General features: G+C 41.3%; 1 protein-coding gene across 4 annotated transcripts in view; it reads right to left on the reverse strand.

The window, feature by feature from the left end:
* The window catches only part of CRIM1 (cysteine rich transmembrane BMP regulator 1), a 178,338-nt gene that overhangs the window by 28,285 nt on the left and 125,649 nt on the right, over positions 1–24,404 (reverse strand). For 3 of the 4 annotated variants that reach the window (XM_089529751.1, XM_089529750.1, XM_089529752.1), the window contains 3 exons: positions 22,744–22,926; positions 12,233–12,430; positions 2,499–2,627 (listed from right to left, as the gene is read on the reverse strand). In XM_089529751.1, coding sequence (XP_089385877.1) covers positions 2,499–2,627; positions 12,233–12,430; positions 22,744–22,926 — 510 coding nt within the window. The remainder of the gene's footprint in view (positions 1–2,498; positions 2,628–12,232; positions 12,431–22,743; positions 22,927–24,404) is intronic. The other variant, XM_089529754.1, reaches the window with a different exon arrangement.

Consider the following 24,404-nt stretch of genomic DNA (forward strand, 5'->3'; position numbering starts at 1 on the left):
AGAGTGTCCAAAGGAGGGTGACTAAAATGGTGAAGGGTCTGGAAACCATGCCCTATAAGGAAAGACTCAGGGAGCTGGGGATGTTTAGTCTGGAGAAGAGAAAGTTAAGAGGTGATATGATAGCCCTGTTAAAATATTTGAAGGGATGTCATTTTGAGGAGGGAGCAAGCTTGTTTTCTGCTGCAGCAGAGACTAGCACCCGGAGCAATGGATGCAAGCTCCCGGAAAAGAGATTCCATAGGAGGAACTTCCTGACAGTAAGGGCTGTTCAACAATACTATACACTCCCTCGGAGTGTAGTGGAGTCTCCTTCCTTGGAGGTCTTTAAGCAGAGGCTGGATGGCCATCTGTCAGGCATGCTTTGACTGAGAGTTCCTGCATGGCAGGGGGTTGGACTGGATGGCTCTTGTGGTCTCTTCCAGCTCTATGATGCTATGATAAATAAAAAGCCAGAAAGTAAACTTTTCAATTTTATAAAAGGGACACCATTTTACTATATCACTGTATATAATGGGGCATGAGCATCCACAGATTTTGGTATCCACTGCAGGTTCTGCAACCAAACCCCAGTAGATACCAAGGGTCCACTATTAAAAAAAAAACAATTTGCAATTTATAAAACAACTTTTTGGGTGAAATGCAACACTTAAAAACAACAGCTATGTAACTAAACAGACAACATAAATCCAATATTCTAACAGCAAACTCATTCTTCATCTGTTAATGTTGTCACCCATGTGCAAAACCATAGTACAAATAGATCTGATGACATTCCAAAATTTATTGGCCCTCCCCGCTCAACTGGTAAAACTCTAAGCTTCACCTGTACAAAAATGTTCACTGGACACAGAAACCCAAAACTGTTTAAAAGGGGGAAAGTTAAACCGTGGAGGAGGAATGAATGGTCACCGTGGAGGAAGACATGGCTGGTAGGCCAAAGCCCTGAATGAGAGTACCTCTATATTGTGTGTTTTGAGACCCAATCACATCAAATATTATGAAAGTGAATTCAGGAAAATACTGGAAATGACTTAACAGAAACATTGTACAAATTCATTTGCCCCCTTTGGAAGCAATATATTAATATAAAGACTAAAATCCAGAGACAACAGCTAATTAGAAAGGGCCTATTTATGCAATATTTTCTATACTGTCCACTCACTAGGAAAACTGTAATTTAAAAAAATCATTATGCCTCTACACAACTGAAATCGGTCACAGAGAGGATGTCAGCGGAAGCTCTAGGTACATGTTTTAGGTTTAACAATACCATTATGAGAGAAAGGTGGGATATAAATTCTGGAAAAATAAATAAATAAATAATCAGTATCTAAAAAGCTTCTTTATATTCGAGCTAAGGAACCTGCCTACAGTTACACACATTAAGCTAAATTCCAGATGGTGCTTAAAGCGGTATGTAGCAGTACTACATAATACATTTACGATTAGGTACCAGAGACTTTCAGTTCTGAAATGGCTATGCAGTAATCAGTCCAAAGTGTGGACAATTTTATATAAGAAGATAATTATTTTGCCACTAATATTTCCTCAGATTCCATAAAAGTCATAAAGCAGATATTAAGAATTATAATGTGAGAATAATGCAATGAAGAATTTATTGAAACAATAACTTTTTCACAGGGAATCAGAAACGTATATTAAGACATAGATCAATAATATAGGGAAAATTAGGAAAAAATTGTTGTTGTTGTTGTGTGCCTTCAAGTCATTTCTGGCTCATGGTGACACTAATGTGAACTTACTATGGGGCTTTATTGGCAAGAAGATCTTTTTTGACTTTGTCCTCCTCTTGTCCAAGGTCACCCAGATGCTGAGCAGGAATCTGAACCTAGATCCAGGGTGACAGTGTAATGCTCAAACCACTATACCTGACTGGCACATTTATTTATATAGTGGCATCAATGTGCATGATTCTTTTTATATGAGCAGTTTTAACAGACAGGGAAATGCTTCTGTTAATTATTTCCAAAAATATATTTGTATTGACTTCCTATGTCAGTCTAATTGTACCTTTCTGATGAAGCCGCACGGTTTGTCTGCTGCAGCTTTCTCGTGCAGCAAAACAAGGCGCGGGTGGTCTGTACCCCGCCAAAGTTGTGCTGGTATGAAAACCTATCTGTAATACTCTAAAAACTCCAAGTACAAACAAATACACTGTACATCCATTATGTATATCACACTATTTATATCTTGCCTTTCTCCCAGGCTTGGATTCAAGGTGGCACACAAAAGCCCCAACAGAACTCAGGCAGGCTCATCGAGGAAGATAAGGTCTTTCAAATAGACTGTACTTGGAAATATGTTTGTATTGGACAGCTACTGACAGAAATGTATTGCCCAATGAAACTTGATAACTGATTGTCAACAATTTTGTGTATCAGATTATTCAATACTGAAAAATAACATGATATTTTGAAATTGATTTGGTCACCAGATGTTCTTCAAAACTGATAATTCAATATCATATGTATACTTACTAGTTTTGCACTGGCAGATGCGACAACCATTTTGGTCTACTCTGAAATCGTAAATACAATCCATCTCAGTTAATGTGCAGTTCACTAGAGGATAACATGTGGGTGGACCTATTGTGATGTATGTTGGTTCTAGTGGGAAAAAAGGAATAACAGAGTAAAAATTTTAATATTACACAAGAAAAATGATCTTACACAAAAATCATTAGCGGAAATGCTTGTTGAGGGGGAAAAACTTGACAATATTTACAACACAGTTACATTTTATTTCCTAGCCTACAATAACCAACTGCTTTGAGCTATGAATCTGAGATCTTTTCATGCTTGCTGTACCTTTTTAAAAGAAATCCTACTGCTCTTAAGGTAAGGCTCTATTGTGTGTGTGTGTGTATTTTCCCAACAGACTCTTAATTTTACTCTGCATCCAGAAGTATCCTTTACCCTATACTGACCTTCCAGGACTTACCTTTCTGTACTCACTTCAGAGATCAACTTTTAAAATTTTGCATAATGTATAAACATGTGGAAGTCACAACCCTAAAATAACTTTAAATTCTAAGCTTGAACTAAAGTATCACCAGCTGAAGGTAGATTTCATTGGCGCAGATCACGGCATTTAAAAATGCATCAAGTATATCAACAGAAAATACTGAATCCAAAGTCACTCTGGTGGCCAGTTTCTATTACTGCCCCCTGCCCCCAATCTCCTGCAGTACTCTGTGCTGTCCAAAATCAACTCCACAGGTTTTTATAGCCTTTTGGAACTGATTTTGGAAGTGGCAAGGGAAAGGAGGAGGAAGATCACTACTTCTAATTTTGCTGGGCATTTCACTAGTGGAAACATTTCCACTGACATCTAGTCAAAAGCCTGAACCACATAAATATTTCACAGCTTTATGCAAGTCAAGAATATGTACATAAGAATTAAATGAGTCCTAATATAATCCATGCATGGATAACTGATGTGACAAAAATCCTGAATGACTGTGGTAGCTGAAATTTTGTATTTCCAGACCCCATCTACAGAAGCTCATAAGAACAAGGCCCTTATTCTTAATTTAATTATTTTAATTAGTTTAAAATAGGTGACATATGTGTGGTATCCATTTATCTCCTACTGCTGCCCTCTACATTGAATGTTAGAGTCAGTGGACATTGCATTTAAGAGGAAAAGGGAGCTATGTCAATATACACACCCACACCCCAAATGTTGTCCCCCCCCCCCCGCAAGCAACCCACTATGCTCTCTAGAGGATGGGAAAGAGATAGAATATTTTGCATCATTTTACCCCCCCCCCCCCAGCTTGTTTTACATCCATGGGGATCATTCTTCCCCCCCTCCCCTATGTAATTTCTGTGGTAGTGCGAAAGAGCAACTATATTCTTCTGACCTCATGGGAGCTCTCTGAAGTGGCTACACTTGTTTTAGAGGTATAACGAAATACATGAATTACTTGGGAGGCACACATATATAAAAGTGGCAAATTTTTTTATTGCTATTCATTTCATTGTAGAGGTCCCTAGAGGTCTGACTGACACTAACACTGGTTTCTTTCTGGTGCCAAGCCAAAACATGGCATTTTATTAAAGCCTTTGGGGACAAGTTTATTTCAAAGTATACCTATGCATGGTTTTAAACTGCTGTAATTTTAAAAGTGGTTTAAACTGTTCCTTTGTTTAATATGTTTTCATCTTGTTCAAACTATTATTTTTTAAATCTGAAAGCATTTAAAATCATTTATTGCATGCTGCCCTAACATCTGACGATGAAGGGCAGGATAAAAGTATTTTGATAAATAATAAATGTAATAATTTATTCTCTCTGCTTTCATTTCTTCTCTTTTGCATTTCTGATTATTTCTCTTCTTTTGTATTGTAACATAGATTTTTGAAAACTTTCTATGAATTTATGAAAGTCTATCCAAATACTGTATTTCATGCTATCCTGCCAATGCTTTTATCTGGCAAAAGCAGCTAGCAAATGTATAGATTTCTGAAAAGGTCAGAAGTTCTAAGGAGTTGTATCCACTATTGTCTTTCCAGTTAAAAGAAATGCATTAATCTAGCAAAATCTTTCCATGTAAAGAACAGAAAAAAATGGAAACTTCTGAATATTTCCCCTTTGTACTACACAACCCAAGAGCACCTCAGACACCACTCTGGAAGATTCCCCCCTGTTCTGGATCAGATGAAGGGTAGAGGACTAGAAATGAATGGGATCAACCAATATTTATCTTCCCTCTCATTCATGACAGACTCTTCTAGCTCAAGCCTTCATGGAAGGAAACTGAATACAACCCGAAGTTTATAATGAAGAAGAAAATTTTACACAAAATTGAAGCTACAAGTGAAGTGTAGATGGGAAGGAAGAAGTTCAAAATTGGAAGAAGACAGTGACTATACACATGAAATGGTTTCAGATGATATTTTGCGACTAAATGACTTGTATCTTAACCAGTGCTCCAGTGGTGAGAGGGTCTTTCAGTGAAGTGAAGTTCATAGACTGCTCCCACCAGTATGTAAAAGGGAATGTTTTGAAGATTGTCTTTTTGCTGTGTTTCTCTTCATAGGATTTTTTTTTGTCTCTTTCAACATCAACTGGAAATGAAAATGTGCCACCAGTGCTAATCAAAATTCTATGTACATTAACATTCAACAGATAAGTGAACGGCATATTTACTTTTAAACTGAGAACATATGTAAAGATCTGTTGGTTTATGCTATATGCTAAAAAGACTTCAAAATACTTTTTAAAATACTGCTGTTATCTATTTATAATGCAAGTGTTTCTTCAATTACTTTTTGCAACCTTCTCAAATTAGTTTTTTCTCATGGGTTACAACTTCTGAAAGATAACAGCTGTTTTTCTTCTTTGCAAACCTGTTTTAACATGAGATGAAAGTAATCTTCATTGGTTGTGTTTTAAAAATCTTGCAGCTATTCGTGTGTAGATTCTAATTCTATATAGCCTAAGATTTTGATACAACCTTATCAGTGAACCCCTTCTCTCACTCCAAAAGGCAAAGACTGTTAGAGAGCAATTTTACATGCATGCCTGACTCTTGATAAACTACAAAGAAGAACAAAAACATAATTTCATTCCCCCACTGCATGCTAAATTGAAGCTTAAAAATAAAAGCGGGCGGGGGGGGGGAGGGGGAATCAAGTGCTTTTCACCTCACTGGACAAGACTCAACAAATAAAGCCTGGTCAGCTACTGCTAGGCTTCTGGCTATTTGAATACGCAAACAGTTAAGCTTCAAAAAACACATTAGGTCATATGATTTATGTTAGTCTTTCACTGTTGCCCTTGACAAACTGCAGAAAAAAGACTGAGTGCACATATGGGAGTGCACAACGGATGGGAAAACAGCATTCTGTCTCTGTATATTTTAGAAGCAACTCTAAGTATCAGAACTAAGAAAAAGATGGATATGGCAAAGAAGACTGCTAATATTATAGATTACAATGGAAAGACAAGAATAGATATGGCAAAGAAAGATTACACTGTCAGATTACACCAGAATACACATGTATAGTTAGAAATGTAATTATAACAGCCATTAAATTAATTTTACATGTCCATAATCTTTTACAAAATTCATCTTAATTGTGAGTTTTATTCTCCATTCTCTTTCTTTTAAATGCAGTTAATGAAGTCATATTTTATTAATTTATAGTTTTAAAAATAATTTCATTATTTTAAATAAAATACCTGAATATCAGGATTTAGGGGGTCCATTGATGAAATGTTGTCAACTTATATTTAAAATAGTTAAGGCTAAATTATTAAGGTTTGCTTACCACATAAGCAGCAAAAACTATTTAAGTGATATCACTCTAGTTTTATAGTTCATTTAAACAAGTGTCTCGACCAACCTACCATCTGAAAGATTTCTGCAGACACTCAGCAAAAACTATTTTTTAAAAATTCATGAAGAATTTTATGTATGCTAAAAGTAAAGTCTAAATCCTATTTTCAGCTTTGCCATTATATAAATGCAAAAGTAAGTAAAACTTTGCATATTATTACAGATGAAATTATTTAAGTGCTCCAAACCTCAAGGGTGCTTCCAGATAGGCAATCTCGGGGCTATCAAAAGGCACTGTTCTTGCTGTTTGCCTTCAAGTTATTTCTAACTTAGGGTGACCCTAAGGCAAACCTATCACAAGAGGCAAGATTTATTCAGAAGGGGTTTTCCATTGCCCTCCTCTGTGGCTGAGAGAATGTGACTTGCTCAAAGGCACCCAGTGGGTTTCCATGCCAAGCCAAGATTTGAACACTGGTCTCCAGTGTCATAGTCCAGTGCTCAAACCACTATACTACATTGGCTCAAAAGACACTGTATGACTATTTTATTTCCTGCTCTCTTAGCAAATTGTTATCAATATGAAAAAAGAGAAAAGGAATAATGGGAACACAAGCAATTGTAGGAACAGAAGAAAAGATATGGTGGATCAGCCTAAAGACCAGCCCCCTATTCCCACAGTGGTCAATCTATAGAAAGTTCACATCAAGATATCAGTATAATAGTACCCTACCACTAGAATTCATTAGCAACTGGTATTCAGAGTCATATTGCCTCTGAAATTGGGAACAATATAGTCACAAACTACTTTATCATCATGATTTTACTTCTCCCCTTTGGAAATAATTCAGTTTGGCATCATCACTACTTTTTGTAGTAGTGAGTTGTTCTTTTGTGTCTTTAAGTCATTTCTGCCTAATGGTGACCCTAAAGCAAACCTATCACAGGATTTTCTTGGCAGACTTCATTAGAGGCAGTTTGCTTCTGCCTTCCTCTGAGGCTGAGATAATGTGATTTACCCATGGCCAAGCAGGGATTCAAACCCTAGTCTCTCATTAGTTCAATTATGCACAATATAAGCAAATACAGTGAGTCCTTCGTATCTGCGGGCTTGCCATCAATGGATTCCAGCATCCGCAGATGGCAAGCCCATGGGGGGGTGGTGGCAGAGGAAGAGATGGTGACAAGGAGAAGAGGAAGAAGGAAAAGGAAGGAAGAGGCAGCTGCCGCAAGTGGAGAAGGAAGAGAAGGAAGGAGGAGGAAAGAAAAGGCAGCTGTGGCCATGGCCGTGGTGGGGGAAGAGAGGAGGAGTCGGATTTTTTATTTATGGCAGCTGCAGTGGAGGGAGGAGGAAGAGGAGGAGGAGGAAGGAAGAGGTGGCTGCAGCAAGAGAAGGAGGGAGGAAGAAGAAGCGGTTGTGGCAGCTGTGGCAAGAGGAGGAGGAAGGAGAAAGGAGGAGGCAGAGGTGGACATAGCCACGGCTGTGGTGGGGAGAGGAGGAGGAGGCTGCCCACTGCCACAGTGAGTGCGGTGCGAGGGAGTTCGGTGAGTCTGGGGAGGCATAGTCCCATTGTTCCCAATGGTGATGCTGCATCACCATTAAGGACAATGGGAGTTGAGCACCTGCAGATTTGGGTATCCATGGGGTGGGGTGGGGGGTCCATGGATATCAAGGGCCAACTGTACATCCTTTTATCTACTTTAAATTTCACATCATTCATCTCGGTGACTTTGGATTCTGGTATTATAAAAGGAAACGTCTTCCTATCTCCACACCATACGTAATTTTATAAACATTTATCAACTGTGTAATCATAAGAGCCCCAGGTACTGCAGCCTTTCCAGATTCAGCTATTGCTCCAGATCCTTTATAGTTCTGGTTATCTACTTCTGTATTATTTCCAGACCTAAAAAATTATTTTTCAGGTGTACTGCTTTTCGTAACTGTACAGGTCACATCATACATTTCTATAAAGGGGTTATGATAGTTTTATTTATTATTCAGTTCTTAATTTTACTTTTTTCTTATCAGCCATATGCTGGATCAATTTCTATCAAGTTGTTCTCTACAATCCACTCCAAGAACTTTTCCCTTGGTCCAGAACACACTGCAGAAATAATCCAGTTTGAGACTGCTTTAACTGCTCTGGCTCAGTGCTAGGGAATCCTGTGAACTGTAGTTTATTGTGGCACCAGAGGTCTCTGACAGAGAAGGGTAAATGCCTTACAGAACTACAGTTCCCACAATCCCCTAGCATTGAGCCAGGACACTGAGATATTCAACATACAGTGTGTACCACATTATACACTATTTTCTGTGTACACAGAAATCGGTACATACAGAATTATACAGTTCATTTCTATATAAAAGAATCCTAAATTTAAGTTTAAATCCTACTTCTAACCTGACTGGACATTCAGGCTCTTCAAATTGTTTCCACTCTCATTGCCTACAATTAAATGGCTTTTGTTTAAAACATTCTATTATTATTATTATTATTATTATTATTAGTATTATTATACTTTATTTATATAGTGTTGTAGATTCGCACAGTGCTGTAGATTCACACAATAAAATAGATAAGAGTAAACTTGCCCATGACGTACAATCTAAGAAATAATAGCATAATACATATAAATAATACATAACAATAGAGGAAAGGGTTCAGTAAAACAGGCAACAAATTAAAAACGTCAAATAGCAAATAATAGTCATGCAATGCCTGGGAACGCTTCTCTGAACAGGATGGTCTTCAACTCAGTTTTCAAACTGGTTAAAGAAGTGCTGACCCGTGTGGCTCGTGGGGGAAGGAGGTTCCAGGAGTGAGGGGCAGCAAATGAAAAGGGACGAATCTGGGACGGGGCAGAGAAAATCCTGGGATGAGACAGCAGATCTCGACTACCAGAACAGAGGGCCCAAGCGAGAAAGTGAGGAGAAAGAAGGTCTGATAAATAAGGAGGGACCAGCCCATGGAGGGCTTTAAAAGTCAACAACAGGAGCTTATACTGAATACGGAAGGGGAAGGGGAGCCATTGAAGGGATGATAATAAAGGAGAGATAAGGTTGGAGTGGTGGGTGGATGTAATAATGCGTGCAGCTGAATGCTGTACAGAAATTAAAGGACAGAGATGAGAGAGAGGAAGCCCTGCCAGAAGGAGGTTACAATAGCCTAGTCATGAGACAACCAGACTGTGTACCAGTCTTGGCAGTAGAGACTGAAAGAAATGGACGGATTTTTGCAATATTGTATAAAAAGAATCTACATGCCTTAGCTGTATTCTGGATCTGGGGGGATACACGACAGAGTAGAATAAAAAATGAAACCAAGATTGCGGGCTCCCTGGACCAGTTGAACAGAGATGTCATCAACAGAAACAGAAAAGGAGTATTGGAGGGAGGGCTTAGGTGGAAAGACAAGAAGCTCCATCTTGAACATGTTGAGCATGAAACGCCGATGGTGCATCCACTGAGAGACAGCTGTAAGACAAGATGAAACTTGCTGTTCAAGACCCGGAAAAAGGTCAGGGGTGGAAAGATACAGCTGAGTGTCATTGGCGTACAGATGATAGGAAAAACCAAAAGAGCTGATAAGTTTTCCTGGGGACAATATGTAGAGAGAAAACAAAAGGGGACCAAAAACAGAGCCCTGAGGAACTCCAACAGATAAGGGAACAGAGGACGGGGTCTTCTGTCTGTTTTCTACAGAGTGCACTGATTAATTAATTAATTGTGATCTGCATACATTACTTTATAAGTTAGTATTATGCCATGAGACAACTGACTTTTGGCAGTTTACAGAAGTTTTCCACATTGTGAAAAGCCACATACTTTACATTTAAGTTATTCAAAAGAAGAAATGTTACCAACAATGGCAAAAGTGAAAACAACTGACAGTTCCTAAGAAACATTTCCCCCCAAGAGGTACTCATGTTCTATGACAGAAATAAGAAGAGTACAAAATAAAATTGTTCCAGAATACCGAAGCCCATGAGCAAGAACCACTTCTATACTAAAACATTCACAAGCTGGATTTACTGTGATATCCCTACTGTTTATTTTATTATAAAGACAATAAAATATACGTTCAGGTTAGTCTCTGCAGGCAGTGCCATCTAAACTCTCCTTCCAGAAAGCAGTTCCTCTGAGGTTGAGAGAATGTGACTTGCTCAGGATCTCCCAGTGGATTTCCATGGTTGAAATGTGATTCAAACTTTAGTTTCCAGAGCCAGTTCACCACGCAAACCACAACACCATACTGGCTCTACGATGTAATAAAGATACACTAAAATGCACAGAATTGAGCAACAGCAACTCTATTTAGCTATTTAATCAAATCAAATCATTTATTTTCTCCCTGTTAAACCTGTTCCTTAATGAACTTTGAAATTTCCATGTTCTTTACAGAACATTGTATGTCTTCCAAAAAAAGTTAAATACTGCTTTCTGAGCTGCAGAATATGCGTTTACTTAAGCTTCCTGGAAAAACATTCATATCATTCCAAGGGTGACTAAATGTTTTCCATTCTCATACTTAGCATTCCAGACAGCTTTTCTTTTCCCTGAGTTCATTACATGAAAAATACCAGTTCCAAGTTCAGCGCTACAGAATTTCCTTCCTGGTGCCCAAATTCCTAATGCAGCAACAACAAATCACCCATCTAAAAAATGTTTTTAGGGTTACATTGCTTGCCTTTTTCTTTTAATTAAATTTTTACAGAATAAATAAGAGAGGAATCCAAAAAAAAAAAAAAAAAAAAAGAGAGAGAGAGAGATGACAAATACATCAAGAATTGAAGCAGAGAAAGGAATATGAAATCTTCCTCATTTCAAACCTGAGTATGAAAAATTCCTAATAGTATAGTATAGGTCCATTCCTATTTTTAGCACCCAGCTCCACACAATATCCTTGATAACCTGTTTTTTTAAATATGAAGGACAAAACACAGGATCAGTAGGAAAATATTTCCCTCCAAACTATTTCCAGACTGCTGGATTCCTGTGGCTACACATGATATGAACATTGTCTGCTCTTTTCCAGCAAAAGGCTCTGACTACACACAATTGATCTTTACTTGAAAAGCTGTCCCTTGAAAGTTACTGGTGAACTACTACCTTGACCCCGATAGCAGGAGAAAGAAAGGTTATAGAACAAACAAACAAACAAACACTGTGATATGTGGTGTGTATGTGTATGTGAAAGATAAAGTATCATAAAAGATACTCTTTTACCATGGAGGTCAGATTCTATTAACTTAAATGCCCGTTACATAGTCAACTAAGGAGGATCTATTCTTTACAGGCCTCATCTGCAGTGCAGAAATAGTGCAGTTTAATAGTTTTTTTGTGGGTTTTTCAGGCTATGTGGCCATGTTTTAGGAGAGTTTCTTTTAACAGTTTAACACTGCTTTAACTCCCATGGCTCAATGCTATGAAATGTGGGGATTTGTAGTTTTGTGAGATATTTAGCCTTCTCTGTCAGAGCTCTGGTGTCACAATAAAATACAAATCTCATGATGCTATATCTCAGCCGCCCTGAGAGCCATTAGGGCTGAAGGGCGGGGTATAAATACCTAAATAAATAAATAAAATAAATAAATTGAACCTTGGCAGTTAAGATGGTAACAAACTGCATTATTTCTGCAGTGCAGATGAGGCCTAAGACAGCAAACTAACTTAAGTAATTGGCCTGAAGATGGGCACAGTGTTAAACTTATTATAATTCATTATATATATATTTATTATAATTATTAAATTATAATAAAATTATTGTATTTATTATTATAAAAATACAGCATAATTCTCTGTTGTCATCAAAAACATGTTCTTTGTGGGTTGTTTAAAAAAATCACCACCACCATCCTTGAAATCAAAGCTATTAAGCTTTCCAGGCCGAAAGAATTACAGCATTTGATTTTTCCATATCTGACCTTCACACATTGGGCAGCATTCCCCAGGCACTTTAACAGGATTCAAGCAACTTTGTCCACAGGCTGTGGCAACACAATGGGATTCCCCATTGATACACTGACAGAAAGTGCAATCATCTTCTCTCCAGCGGTCACCATGTGCTTGAATCTGACTATTTGCATAGCAGCCAGCAGGATTACTAACAGGAGAAATGGAATCTAAAAAAATCAAAGAAAAGCAAAATAGAAACAAAACTGAGTTTGAATGCATGTCAGTACTCAATAATATATGCCAAACTGACAATATAGTGCTTTGAAAATTTTGAATATCAGAGCAAAGTTTAAAATGATATACTGCAAAGACAGATTGATATGCTCACTAGAGCAAAGTTGCACAAACTCAAAAGTATCCGAAAATGTAAACTACCTTTGTAAAATGTTACCAAGCACAAATTGTATTTACACTGTGGATATGGCTGCATGTCAGAATAGACAATGGCTATTACTAGTCACGGTTTATTGTTTAACCCATGATTTGCATGGCACACAATCAAGCAAATCATAACTTAACTGTCTTTTCCGTTTCTGGTTTCTCTCCCACCTCTTTGTCAGCTTCTTTTTTTGGTGAGCAGCTGGGAAAACAAGCTAGGACAAGCCACATTTACTCATTTAGGCCTGTTACAGACTGCCAAAATAAAGCTGCTTCGGGTCTCTTTGGAGGTATGCCATTTAAAGGATGCATGGGTCCTAAGAGTCCGGAGGTCACGCAAAACCACACTCCATTCCTAAGCCCTGGAGTGCAGCTTTGGTGCAGCTTCCAGATTCTTCAGATGCATGCATCATTTAAACAGCATACCTCCAAAGAGACCCGAAGCAGCTTTATTTTGGCAGTCTGTAACAGGCCTTAGATGCCACATCAAGCCACAATTTAAATAAACTAGAATTTATCAAAGATTTACCCATGGATTCAGACCTTGATGTATGACTGGTTAATAAATCACAGTTTGTTAGCCAAGGTAGTTTCATACACCATAACAAGCCATTTTCTAAAAACGCAGTATGGCTTGTTGCAATGTGTAAACACAGTCTATCAGTTATACAGTCGAACCTCCCTATACGCGGATTTGCCATACGCGTATTTGAGCATACGCGCATGGCAAACCCGGAAGTTGTTCCTAATGGCGGCGCGCGTGTATGCGCGCCGCCATTAGGAACAAAGTCCCTCTCCTCCCCTTGTCCTCCAAGCTGCAGCCGTCTCTTCCTCAGCGGCGGCGACCAGGAGGATGAGGCCAGGCCCCTTTCTCCTGGTTGCCGCCGCTGAAGGAGAGCCGGCTGCAGCCTGGAGGACAAGGGCCCCTTGTCCTCCAAGCTGCAGCCGGCTCTTTAAGAGAGGCGGCGACCAGGGAGGACAAGGCCAGGCCCCGTTCTCCTGGTCGCCGCCGCCAAAGGAGAGCCGGCTGCAGCCTGGAGGACGAGGGCCCCTTGTCCTCCAAGCTGCAGCCGGCTCTTTAAGAGAGGCGGCGATCAGGGAGGACAAGGCCAGGCCCCGTTCTCCCTGGTCGCCGCCGCTGAGGAAGAGCCGGCTGCAGCCTGGAGGACAAGGGGCCTCCAGGCCGCAGCTGGCTCTCCTTCGGCGGCGGCAACCAGGAGAAAGGGGCCTGGCCTCGTCCTCCTGGTCGCCGCCGCTGAGGAAGAGCCAGCTGCAGCTTGGAGGACAAGGGGCCCTTGTCCTCCAGGCTGCAGCCGGCTCTTCCTCAGCGGCGGCGACCAGGGAGAACGGGGCCTGGCCTCGTCCTCCCTGGTCGCCGCCTCTCTTAAAGAGCCGGCTGCAACTTGGAGGCCCCTTGGCCTCCAGGAGCAGCAGCCGGCCATTTTGCGGTGGCGGAGACCAAGGTCGCGAGGAGGACGAGGCCAAGCCTCTTCTCCCTCGCGGCCTCGGCCTCCGCCGCCACAAAACGGCTGGGTGCTGCTTCTGGAGGCCAAGAGACCTCCAGGCTGCATCCGAGCCACTTACAGCGGTGGCGGCGGCAGCAGCAGCGAAGACGCGGTGGCGGCGAACCAGGGAGGGAGGGAGGGAGGGAGGGAGGGAGGGAGGAAGGGAAGGTAGGTTAGTTAGTTTTAGGTAGGTAGGTAGGTAGGTAGGTGGGAGGGAGGGAGGGAAGTTAGGAAGGAGGGGGAAAGAGGAAGGGGACTTTTCTGTCCAATGGCGGTGCACGCGCGCCGCCATTGGACAGAATAGTGCTTTGAACATACGCGGATTTTGGTATAAGCGGGGGGGGGGTCCGGAACGGATCCCCCGCGTATACCGAGGATCCACTGTACTCTAAGTTTATTATGAAGCTGACAAATATACTATTGTTGTAAAAGGCATATATTTATTTTATCTTTATCAGATTTGTTTAAAAGGTTCAAATACTACCTTTAAACACTTGTATATCACCTAAAGATGGTATGGAAACTTAGAAAAAAAGAATTCTGAAAGCAGTAAGAAACATCACACATAACTATTAACACTAATGACAGACATACTGTATTTTCCGGCGTATAAGGCGACTCTTTAAGTCTGCCTTATGCGCCGGATTTTTACCACAGAGACAGGCGAATGGCATAGCCACCTCCCTCTCTCTGGGGTCCTTGCTGGGTCCTCTCCCAGCCAGCCAGCACTCGCGCCGGCTGGAGGGGGCCTCTCTGGAGGCCTGAGAGAGGATCCGCGGTGGCTAGGCTCTTGCCGCCCTTTTTCTTCTAAAAGGTGGCAGGGAAGCGGCTTCAGAGCTGGCCGGGCTGAGGAAAAGAGCCGGCCCCTTACTCCTCCGCGCTGCCGCCGCCAGGATCCTCCGATCCTCCAGGGGCTTCAGAAGTCTGCCGCAGAAGCCGCCGCCGCCACCCAGGATCCTCCACTCCTCCAGTGGCTTCTGTAACTCAACAGGGGCGGAGCTTCTGTGAGTCACATCTGTGAGTCACAAGGGGGCGGAGCTAGCAGACTAGCTTTATATACCAACTTCCAGAGCCTCCCAGAACAGTCCGGCCAGAGAGAGGAGAAGGAGAGGAGCTGCTTGGCAGCCATTTTGAGACTGTGTGCTTGAGACCGTGTGCTCATTGCTGAAGGGGAGGAGCTTCTGTGAGTCACATCTGTGAGTCACAAGGGGGCGGAGCTAGCAGGCTAGCTTTATATACCAACTTCCAGAGTCTTCCAGAACAGTCCGGCCAGAGAGAGGAGAAGGAGAGAATTTTAGTTTTCTTTAACTCAACAACTCTGCTCAAGTGGCATCAGGTTAGAATCAGATATTGAAACAGAACCTTCCCTTTAAGTGTAAGATAGCAGCCAGTACATTCCTTTAAAGAAGTATTCCCAGTAGATTGACTGTTATACTCAACTAAAGACTTTGCAGTATGGACAACGAGGGATCTGCTGCAGTCACCTGCAACTCTTGTGGGATGTTTCTCTTCTTGTCTACAGAAGTGGAGAACTTCACATGCACCAAGTGCAAGTTGGTAGCACTCTTGGAGGAGAAAGTGCAGCAGCTGGAGTCCAGAGTAGCTACACTTCAGCAGATTAGGGAACAAGAGGATTTCCTGGACACAATAGAACTAACCATCTTGGATGAGTACCACGCAGAGGAAGATGCTAGGGTGGAAGAGGTCACTTGCCAAACAGAGGAGGCAGACAGCTGGAGGAATGTCACAAAGAGAAGTAAGCCAAGAAGGAATTGTTTGGGGAGCTTGCAGCTAGAGAATCGATTCGAAGCTCTTTCCCTTATCAAGGAGGATGAAGAAGAGCAGCATGGACAGACTTCAGGGAAGGAGCAGGGAGCCTGAGAGTCCCACCCGAGGGAACAGTCGCTGCTAAGCCTCGGAGGAGGCGTGTGGTCGTAGTGGGCGACTCCTTGCTGAGGGGTACAGAAGCAGTGATTTGTAGGCCTGACAAGATGTCTCGAGAGGTGTGTTGTCTTCCAGGTGCAAAGATCCGTGATGGGACAGAGAGGCTGACAAGACTGGTCAAGCCTACTGACCAATACCCCTTCCTTTTGGTCCACGTGGGAACTAATGATACTGCAAGACACAGCATTCAGAACATCAAAAGGGATTACGAGGCGCTTGGTAGGAACCTGAAAGGAATGGATGTACAGGTTGTCATCTCGTCTCTTCTGCCAGTTGAAGGGCATGGTCCAGGAAGGGAGAGGAAAATAGCAGATGTGAACAACTGGCTTCGCAGATGGTGCCGCCGAGAAGGATTTGGATTCTTCGATCATGGGCTGCGGTTCCATGAGGAGGGACTTCTTGCAACAGACGGGTTGCATCTCACGCCAGTTGGAAGAAATGTTTTTGCCAACAGTCTCAAGAACTTGATCAGGAGAGCTTTAAACTGAGTTCCGAGGGGAAGGGAGACAATATTAAGGAAGGCGAAAGGGATGGCAAAAATAGTCAAACTGACACAGAGGAAACAAGGCAAACAGTGCAAGGACCCAACAGTGGGAGGCAAAAAAACTTGAACAGGCAGCAAGTAAAAGGGAACCATGGTCTGCGATGTCTCTACACTAATGCACAGAGCATGGGAAATAAGCAAGATGAACTCGAACTCCTAGTACAACAAAGCAAATATGATATAATAGGCATCACTGAAACCTGGTGGGATGAGTCTCATGATTGGAATGTGGAAATAGAGGGGTATAACCTTATTAAGAGAAATAGGCCAAACAGGAAAGGAGGAGGAATAGCACTATATGTCAGAGATATTTACACCAGTGAAGAGATCCTGGACATCAATCATGGAAGCCAGGTGGAGAGCATCTGGATAAGAATCAAAGGGGAGGGAAACAACAAGGATGTTACGGTGGGAGTCTACTACAGACCCCCAAGTCAGACTGAGGAATTGGATGATGTCTTTCTAGAACAGATGACCACACAGTCAGAAAAGAGAGATGTAGTAGTGATGGGCGACTTCAACTATCCTGATATTTGCTGGAAGTCAAACTCAGCAAAATCCTCAAGGCCTAGCAAATTCCTCACTTGCCTGGAAGACAATTTCATGGTCCAAAAGGTGGAAGAGGCAACAAGGGGGTCAGCTATTTTAGATCTGATCCTAACCAACAAGGATGACTTGGTTAATGGGGTGCAAGTGGTGGGATCATTAGGTGGAAGTGACCATGTTCTCCTGGAGTTTGTAATACAGTGGAAAGGAGAAGCCAGGCATAGTCAGACACGCATCCTAGACTTTAGGAGAGCAAATTTCAGTAAACTTAGAGAAGTATTGAGGGCGATTCCATGGTCAGAAATACTAAAAGATAAAGGAGTTCAGGATGGATGGGAGTTTCTCAAAAGAGAGATACTGAAGGCACAATTTCAAACAGTTCCAGTGAGAAAGAAAAACGGGAGGTGTCTCAAGAAACCAGGATGGATGATTAAGGAACTTTCAACTGAGCTAAGCTTGAAACGGAACATGTATAAGAAATGGAAAAAGGGGGAAATCACAAAAAAGGAATTCAAAGAAATAGCAGGCATGTATAGGGGTAAAGTCAGAAAAGCTAAAGCGCAGAATGAACTCAGGCTTGCTAGAGAGGTTAAGAACAATAAAAAAGGGCTTTTTTGGATATGTCCGCAGCAAAAGGAAGAAGAAAGAAACGGTAGGGTCACTGCGTGGAGAAGATGGCAAAATGCTAACAGAAGACAGAGAAAAGGCAGAATTACTCAACACCTTCTTTGCCTCAGTCTTCTCAGAAAAGGCAAAGGGTGCTCAACCTGAGGATAATGGAGCAGAGGACAGAATAGGGGAATTTCAGCACAGAATAAGTAAAGAGATAGTAGAGGATCACCTTATTAATCTAAATGAATTTAAGTCTCCGGGACCAGATGAACTCCATCCAAGGGTATTAAAAGAACTGGCAAATGTAATATCGGAGCCATTGGCAATAATCTTTGAAAACTCCTGGAGAACAGGAGAGATCCCAGCAGACTGGAGGAGGGCAAACGTTGTCCCCATCTTCAAAAAGGGGAAAAAAGAGGATCCCAACAATTATCGTCCAGTTAGTCTGACATCAATACCAGGAAAGATTCTGGAGCAGATCATTAAACAGAGAGTCTGTGAACATCTAGAAGGCAATGCCATAATCACAAAAAGTCAACATGGGTTTCAGAGAAACAAGTCATGCCAGACAAACCTAATCTCTTTCTTTGATAAAATTACCAGCTTGGTAGATGAAGGGAATGATGTGGATATAGTATATCTTGATTTCAGTAAGGCCTTTGACAAGGTTTCCCATGACATTCTTGCAAACAAGCTTGTAAAATGTGGGCTAGACAAAGAAACTGTTAAATGGATCTGTAATTGGTTGACCGGCCGAACCCAAAGGGTGCTCAACAATGGCTCCTTTTCATCCTGGAGAGAAGTGACCAGTGGGGTCCCACAGGGCTCTGTCCTGGGCCCAGTGTTATTCAACATCTTTATCAATGACCTGGATGACAGAATTGGGAGCATACTTATCAAATTTGCAGATGACACCAAATTAGGGGGAATAGCTAATACCCCAGAGGACAGGATCAAGATTCAAAATGACCTGAATAGACTAGAAAGCTGGGCCAAAGCTAACAAAATGAAATTCAACACAGAGAAATGTAAGGTATTGCACTTAGGGCGGAAAAATAAAATGCACAGATATAGGATGGGTGACACCTGGCTGAATGAAACTACGTGTGAAAGGGATCTAGGAGTCCAAGTAGACCACAAGTTGAACATGAGTGAACAGTGTGATGCGGCAGCTAAAAAGGCCAATGCTATTTTAGGCTGCATCAATAGAAGTATAGTGTCTAGATCAAGAGAAGTAATAGTGCCACTGTATTCCGCTCTGGTCAGGCCCCACCTAGAATATTGTGTCCAGTTCTGGGCACCACAATTCAGAAAGGACATTGAGAAACTGGAGCGTGTCCAAAGGAGGGCGACAAAAATAGTGAAGGGTCTGGAAACCATGCCCTATGAGGAACGACTTAGGGAGCTGGGGATGTTTAGCCTGGAGAAAAGAAGGTTAAGAGGTGATATGATAGCCCTGTTTAAATATTTGAAAGGATGTCATATTGAAGAGGGAGCAAGCTTGTTTTCTGCTGCTCCAGAGAACAGGACCCAGAACAATGGATGCAAGCTACAGGAAAAGAGATTCCACCTGAACATTAGCAGGAACTTCCTGACAGTAAGGGCTGTTCGACAGTGGAATGCACTTCCTCGGAGGGTGATAGAGTCTCCTTCCTTGGAGGTCTTTAAACAGAGGCTGGATGGCCATCTGTCAGGGATGCTTTGAATTGGATTTCCTGCATGGCAGGGGGTTGGACTGGATGGCCCTAGTGGTCTCTTCCAACTCTACGATTCTATGATTCTACATGCTTGTTGATTCTAAGTGCTTCAATTTTCCTGGACACGCCAATCCTTCATATCTACTTCCCCTTCTGATAGCTCTACATCTGAATCTGTCACTATATTCTCACTTTCCAAATGTTTAGATTTAGTAGTACGTTTCCCCCTCCCTTTACCACTTATATCTCTTAATTCTTGCCTATCTCTATAATTTCCTTTCCTTTTGTCTCCTTTGTCATTGCTATAATTCATTTCTGTGATTTATATTTAAATCATCAGGTATTAAATTTATTAATTTAAACCTCATCTGTTTACTAAATTCAATCAATTCATCTGATTAAACTAATGCGTCAAATTACAATTGTTTAAATTCATTAATCTCCTTTCAATTCCTAATGCAAGTCCTATTTTTGTATTTATATTATTAAATTCTCTATAAACAGATTCCGTGATCATTCCTCATTTTTCTTATTAATTACGATTACAATCTGCTTAGTCACAGTCAGCAAAAGTGTTGCTCACCACCTCTTGCGTGCCTGCTTTCTTTTCTTTCTCAGGCAGAGTTAGCCACCTGCCATGTCTATATTCCTCCTCTCACATCTTCTTCCATTTCTGTGCATTTTCCACTTTATTTTCTAAGTTCCTATATGTTATAATGTAGAGGTTTTACAAATACATCTAGTTGGCTTGGCAGGCAACTTTAAAACTAAGGGAAGTTGCAGGCATAGGCAGTTATAATTGGGGGAAAAACCTATGGATTTGGAACTCCTGCGATGAGTGCTGGCATGTGGCAAATAACCCTTATGTACATGGATTGCTCCCATGGAGCATCCAGAGAATAGATTATTTTCCTATCTTAAAGCATTCTGTCATGCTAACCTTACAGTCTTAAATCTGCTGTAGGAAAATTTCAAAACTCTTGATTATTTTCAGATGATGTAATTTCATGTACAGGTCCTAGAGATAGTAGCCAAGGTGCTGTGTTTAAAACAGACCTATAATGTATGACAGACATACAATTTTCAGTGTCTGATGAACAAACTGAACAGAATCAGCTGATGGAACACCTTGGCACATAGGCATTCTGGCCACTTAAGTTGTACCTCTTTGCTTGGCAACATCCTGGCACCCACATGCCACGTTGCCTCATGCAACTGAACTCTCAAGCTGGTGGCTAGTCAAAGCATTTGCCTAGATAACTACCATGAGATCTCTCCTCTCCTGATGGTATCTGAGTTTGTGTGCTCTCTTTCCTCCTCTTCCTTTTTCTTTCTTTGTAAATCTAATCCAATTAAACCCTTCCTGTTCTCCTTTACCTTTCTTGCTTTCTCTCCCCAAACCTATTTGTTCTGCAAAAACATGCCCTTTCCCCTATTTTCTCTAGAATAGTCTCATTTTTTTCCCTGCTGCTTCTGAGAATTATTATCAAATAATTTCTGTTCGTTTTCACTGGAGTATACCAATATTATTTTTAATTCTGCTTCATCTGTAAACCCAAGAATCTGTCATCTAGCAGCCATTTGAGGCTGCTGTCAGGGTAGATCTTCATTAATTCCGATGAGCTGTTTAAAAATGATTAGCTACTTTATTTTCTTTCTTTTTCATCCACTTTCTTAGTCAGCTTTTTCTTCTGCATCTTTCCTATTTCCTTATCTTCTTTAGATACTATGATAAACAGGAAAACACTGAAGAGGATAGGTCCCCCCCCCCCGTGTTAGAATTGAATGATGAAGAAAAATAGTTGTGTGAAACCTGAATAGAAGTGAAGTGTAAACATACAACCAAAAGTGTATGGAGGGGGAACCAAAACCTTGGGCTATGGCAAAGAAAGAAGCTGGAATGAAGGAATGGGGTAGGAATCAGGGTAGAACTTCTGCTGTCTCTGGACTGAATGAGGGATTAGCCCACATTGCTGTTCATTGCTCCTCTGCATCCAACAGCCCAATTGATCTTACATGGGACACACAAACAAGACCTTCACTGCCTGAAAGAGTGATCAGGTTGGTATGGATGGGCAGAACTTTAAGCAACCTAGATCCAAATCGTTTAAGGCCAATATCAGCCATAATTTGGGTCTGAAAACTCATTGGCTACCATTCATACTTGGCATTACATAGGTCTTACAAGATCCAACCATCTAAACACTAACAATATTCAAGGGGATGCATTTCATTCTAGCTGATGTTTCTGATCTTTAAAGGCAGTCTCACACACAATACATTATATTAATTAACTATTAATATTTAGAGCATGGGTAACTGAAGCAAGATCCATTCACTCCAGGCAAGAACTGTAGTTGGAATATCTGTCTAAACTGATAAAATGCATTTCTGTTAAATGTTATTGTCTGACACATCTCTGTTAATTGTTTCTGGCAGGTACCGTATTTTCCGGCGTATAAGACGACTGGGAGTATAAGACGACCCCCCAGCTTTTCGAGTTAAAATACAGAGTTTGGGATATACTCACCGTATAAGACTATCCCTCTTCCAACGCACACCAAACATTTAAAAAACATCAGATTTGATTTCAATATGGTAATTTTAATTCAAATGCTTATGACGTGCAGGTATTTAGCAGGAAAACTTGTTGTATACAAAGCCTGCTTGGATTGGTCAGCTCTCCCTGCCTGCCCAGCCCTCCCTGTCTCCAGGACTATCAGAGCGATAGCACAAACACGGCTCTTTTTTCCATACCCTGGGCATCCTGGACACCTGCAGCTTGCTCCGCCCTTCACTTACACCTTCCCAGTGAGGCACCCCCTCACCTCATCATCGGGACCGTGTTAAGTCACTTCTTTCCACGAATCCTGGTGAATGGATTTTCTTCTACCGTACTTGTATAGTGCCGCCCTTGCTGCTTTCATACGGTCGCCGCATATGGTGGGGATGTGGCTGTGGCCATTTTTGAGCTCCCCCCACCATATGCAGTGACTGTAGATTCTCCAGTCCGGTTCAGAAGTCTAGAACCGTCTAACAAGCCTCCAACCATGAGTGATATTCTTTGAAATATAACACGCTTTTCATTATTAATGTAGCTCATGTGTCAAAGAGGCGAATGACACTCTCATAGGCCAAATCAAGGATCTCTGAGCAGGTGATCTGAAGTATCATCACCACACATTTTTAGAATTTGAGAACTAAAATCTGTCTCTCTTTGAACTAAATTGAAACAACAGAGAAAAAAAATATACCTTCACATACTGGACAGCATTCTCCTTCTGGTACATAGTATCTGTCACAATGAAGCTCACCACATTGTGCTGAGAAACAAATGGATACACCCCCTTGGCATCGACAAAATCGGCAAGCATCCATTCGAAATGTATCTCCATCATAATATTCCATGCTATTAAATATACATGCTGGCTTTGCTTCTAAAAAAACAAACAAACAGAAGAAGTTTTTATATTTATTTGCTTCTGGCTTCATATGTTTCAGTCAAGAAATGTTACAATCTTAATTGAACTTCTGAAACATTATTACCGTTTAATTAATATACAGTGCACCTGCATCATACGCAGGCATGCCATACGCAGCTTTCAGCATATACTGAAAGCCATGTTGGAAGAAGCAATGGCGCATGTGCCACAGGCATGAGCCCCGTTGTTTTTAATGGGGCTCCATCATACAAGGTACTTCTCTTATGTGGGGTGGGTGGGTCCAGAATGGATCCCCCGCATAAGGGAAGAGCCCACTGTATACAAGTTTGCATCCATTTTATTTTTATTTTTCAGCCTTACAGGAGACTGGTCCTGCAAATTGGGACATTCCTCTTTTGTCAACCCCCCCTTACGTACTACAGTCCTATCTGCCATAGCTATTCTGTATCAGAGAGTACCCAATCCCCAGAAAAATATTGTGCAGGGAGGAATTAAATATATATAAGTGACTAATGGAAAGCAGACGTCCTAATTTATGCCTCCCCCCTCTAAGAAGAATATTCCATTAAGGGAAAATTACCACTAGACATAACCCACCGTTTATAAATACCCATTTATAAATTTTCCTGCTCCATCTTGAATTCTACCAGATTTTGGAGCCAAGAGGTTGTGGAGAAAATGTGCACATCTTCACCAATAGTTTCTTTGTTGTTATTATTATGGTAATGGTGATGATAGTAATGATTTATATCCTATCTTTTACCCTGTCTGGGACTCAACAGTTAAAAGAAACATAGTTTAAAAATACTAATACAAAGATTAAAATATCACTGAACTAACTTTATTAAAACCAGTTAAAAACATAGCTATTAAAGTGAAACGTGTTGAAAAATGCAGAAACTGTTGCCTTGTTGCATGGACTAATAAAAGGAGTACAACTGCATAGGCTGTAAAGCCGAAGGCTTTCATGGCCGGCATCCATAGTTTTTTGTGGGTTTTTCGGGCTATGTGGCCATATTCTAGCAGAGTTTCTTCCTGACATTTCACCAGCATCTGTGGCTGGCATCTTCAGAGAATGCTTTGCCTGGAAAAATTGGGTGTATATACTGAGTGAGCCTGGGAATGCAGCAGTGATTTGCATGTGTATTGCTCTGTGTGGATGGCTGGCCTCAGCCTCGGAGGCTAATGCAAACGAGGATTAATGTCTGCTAATTGGTGATCAATTATTTGCCGGGAAAGCCCTGACTCTGAATGGTTTCTCATTTGCATTTGCTGAGTCCTTATTCTTGTTTGCACACTGCGTTTGGTGGTCCCTATGTAGACTTTTCTGCAGCTGCATGGTATGCGGTAAATTCTTGTGGCTGTGAGAGGGTCCCTCTGGTCCTTGGCTGAGTGAAGCATTTGCTGGATTTTCTTCGTCGGTTTGTAAACCATTTGAAGGTTGTGCTTCCTCATCACTTTGCCTATTCTGT

The sequence above is a fragment of the Sceloporus occidentalis genome, unplaced genomic scaffold (assembly GCF_023333645.1).
Source record: "Sceloporus occidentalis isolate IW3139 unplaced genomic scaffold, rSceOcc1.0.p SCAF_6, whole genome shotgun sequence".
NCBI classification, from domain to species: domain Eukaryota; kingdom Metazoa; phylum Chordata; class Lepidosauria; order Squamata; family Phrynosomatidae; genus Sceloporus; species Sceloporus occidentalis.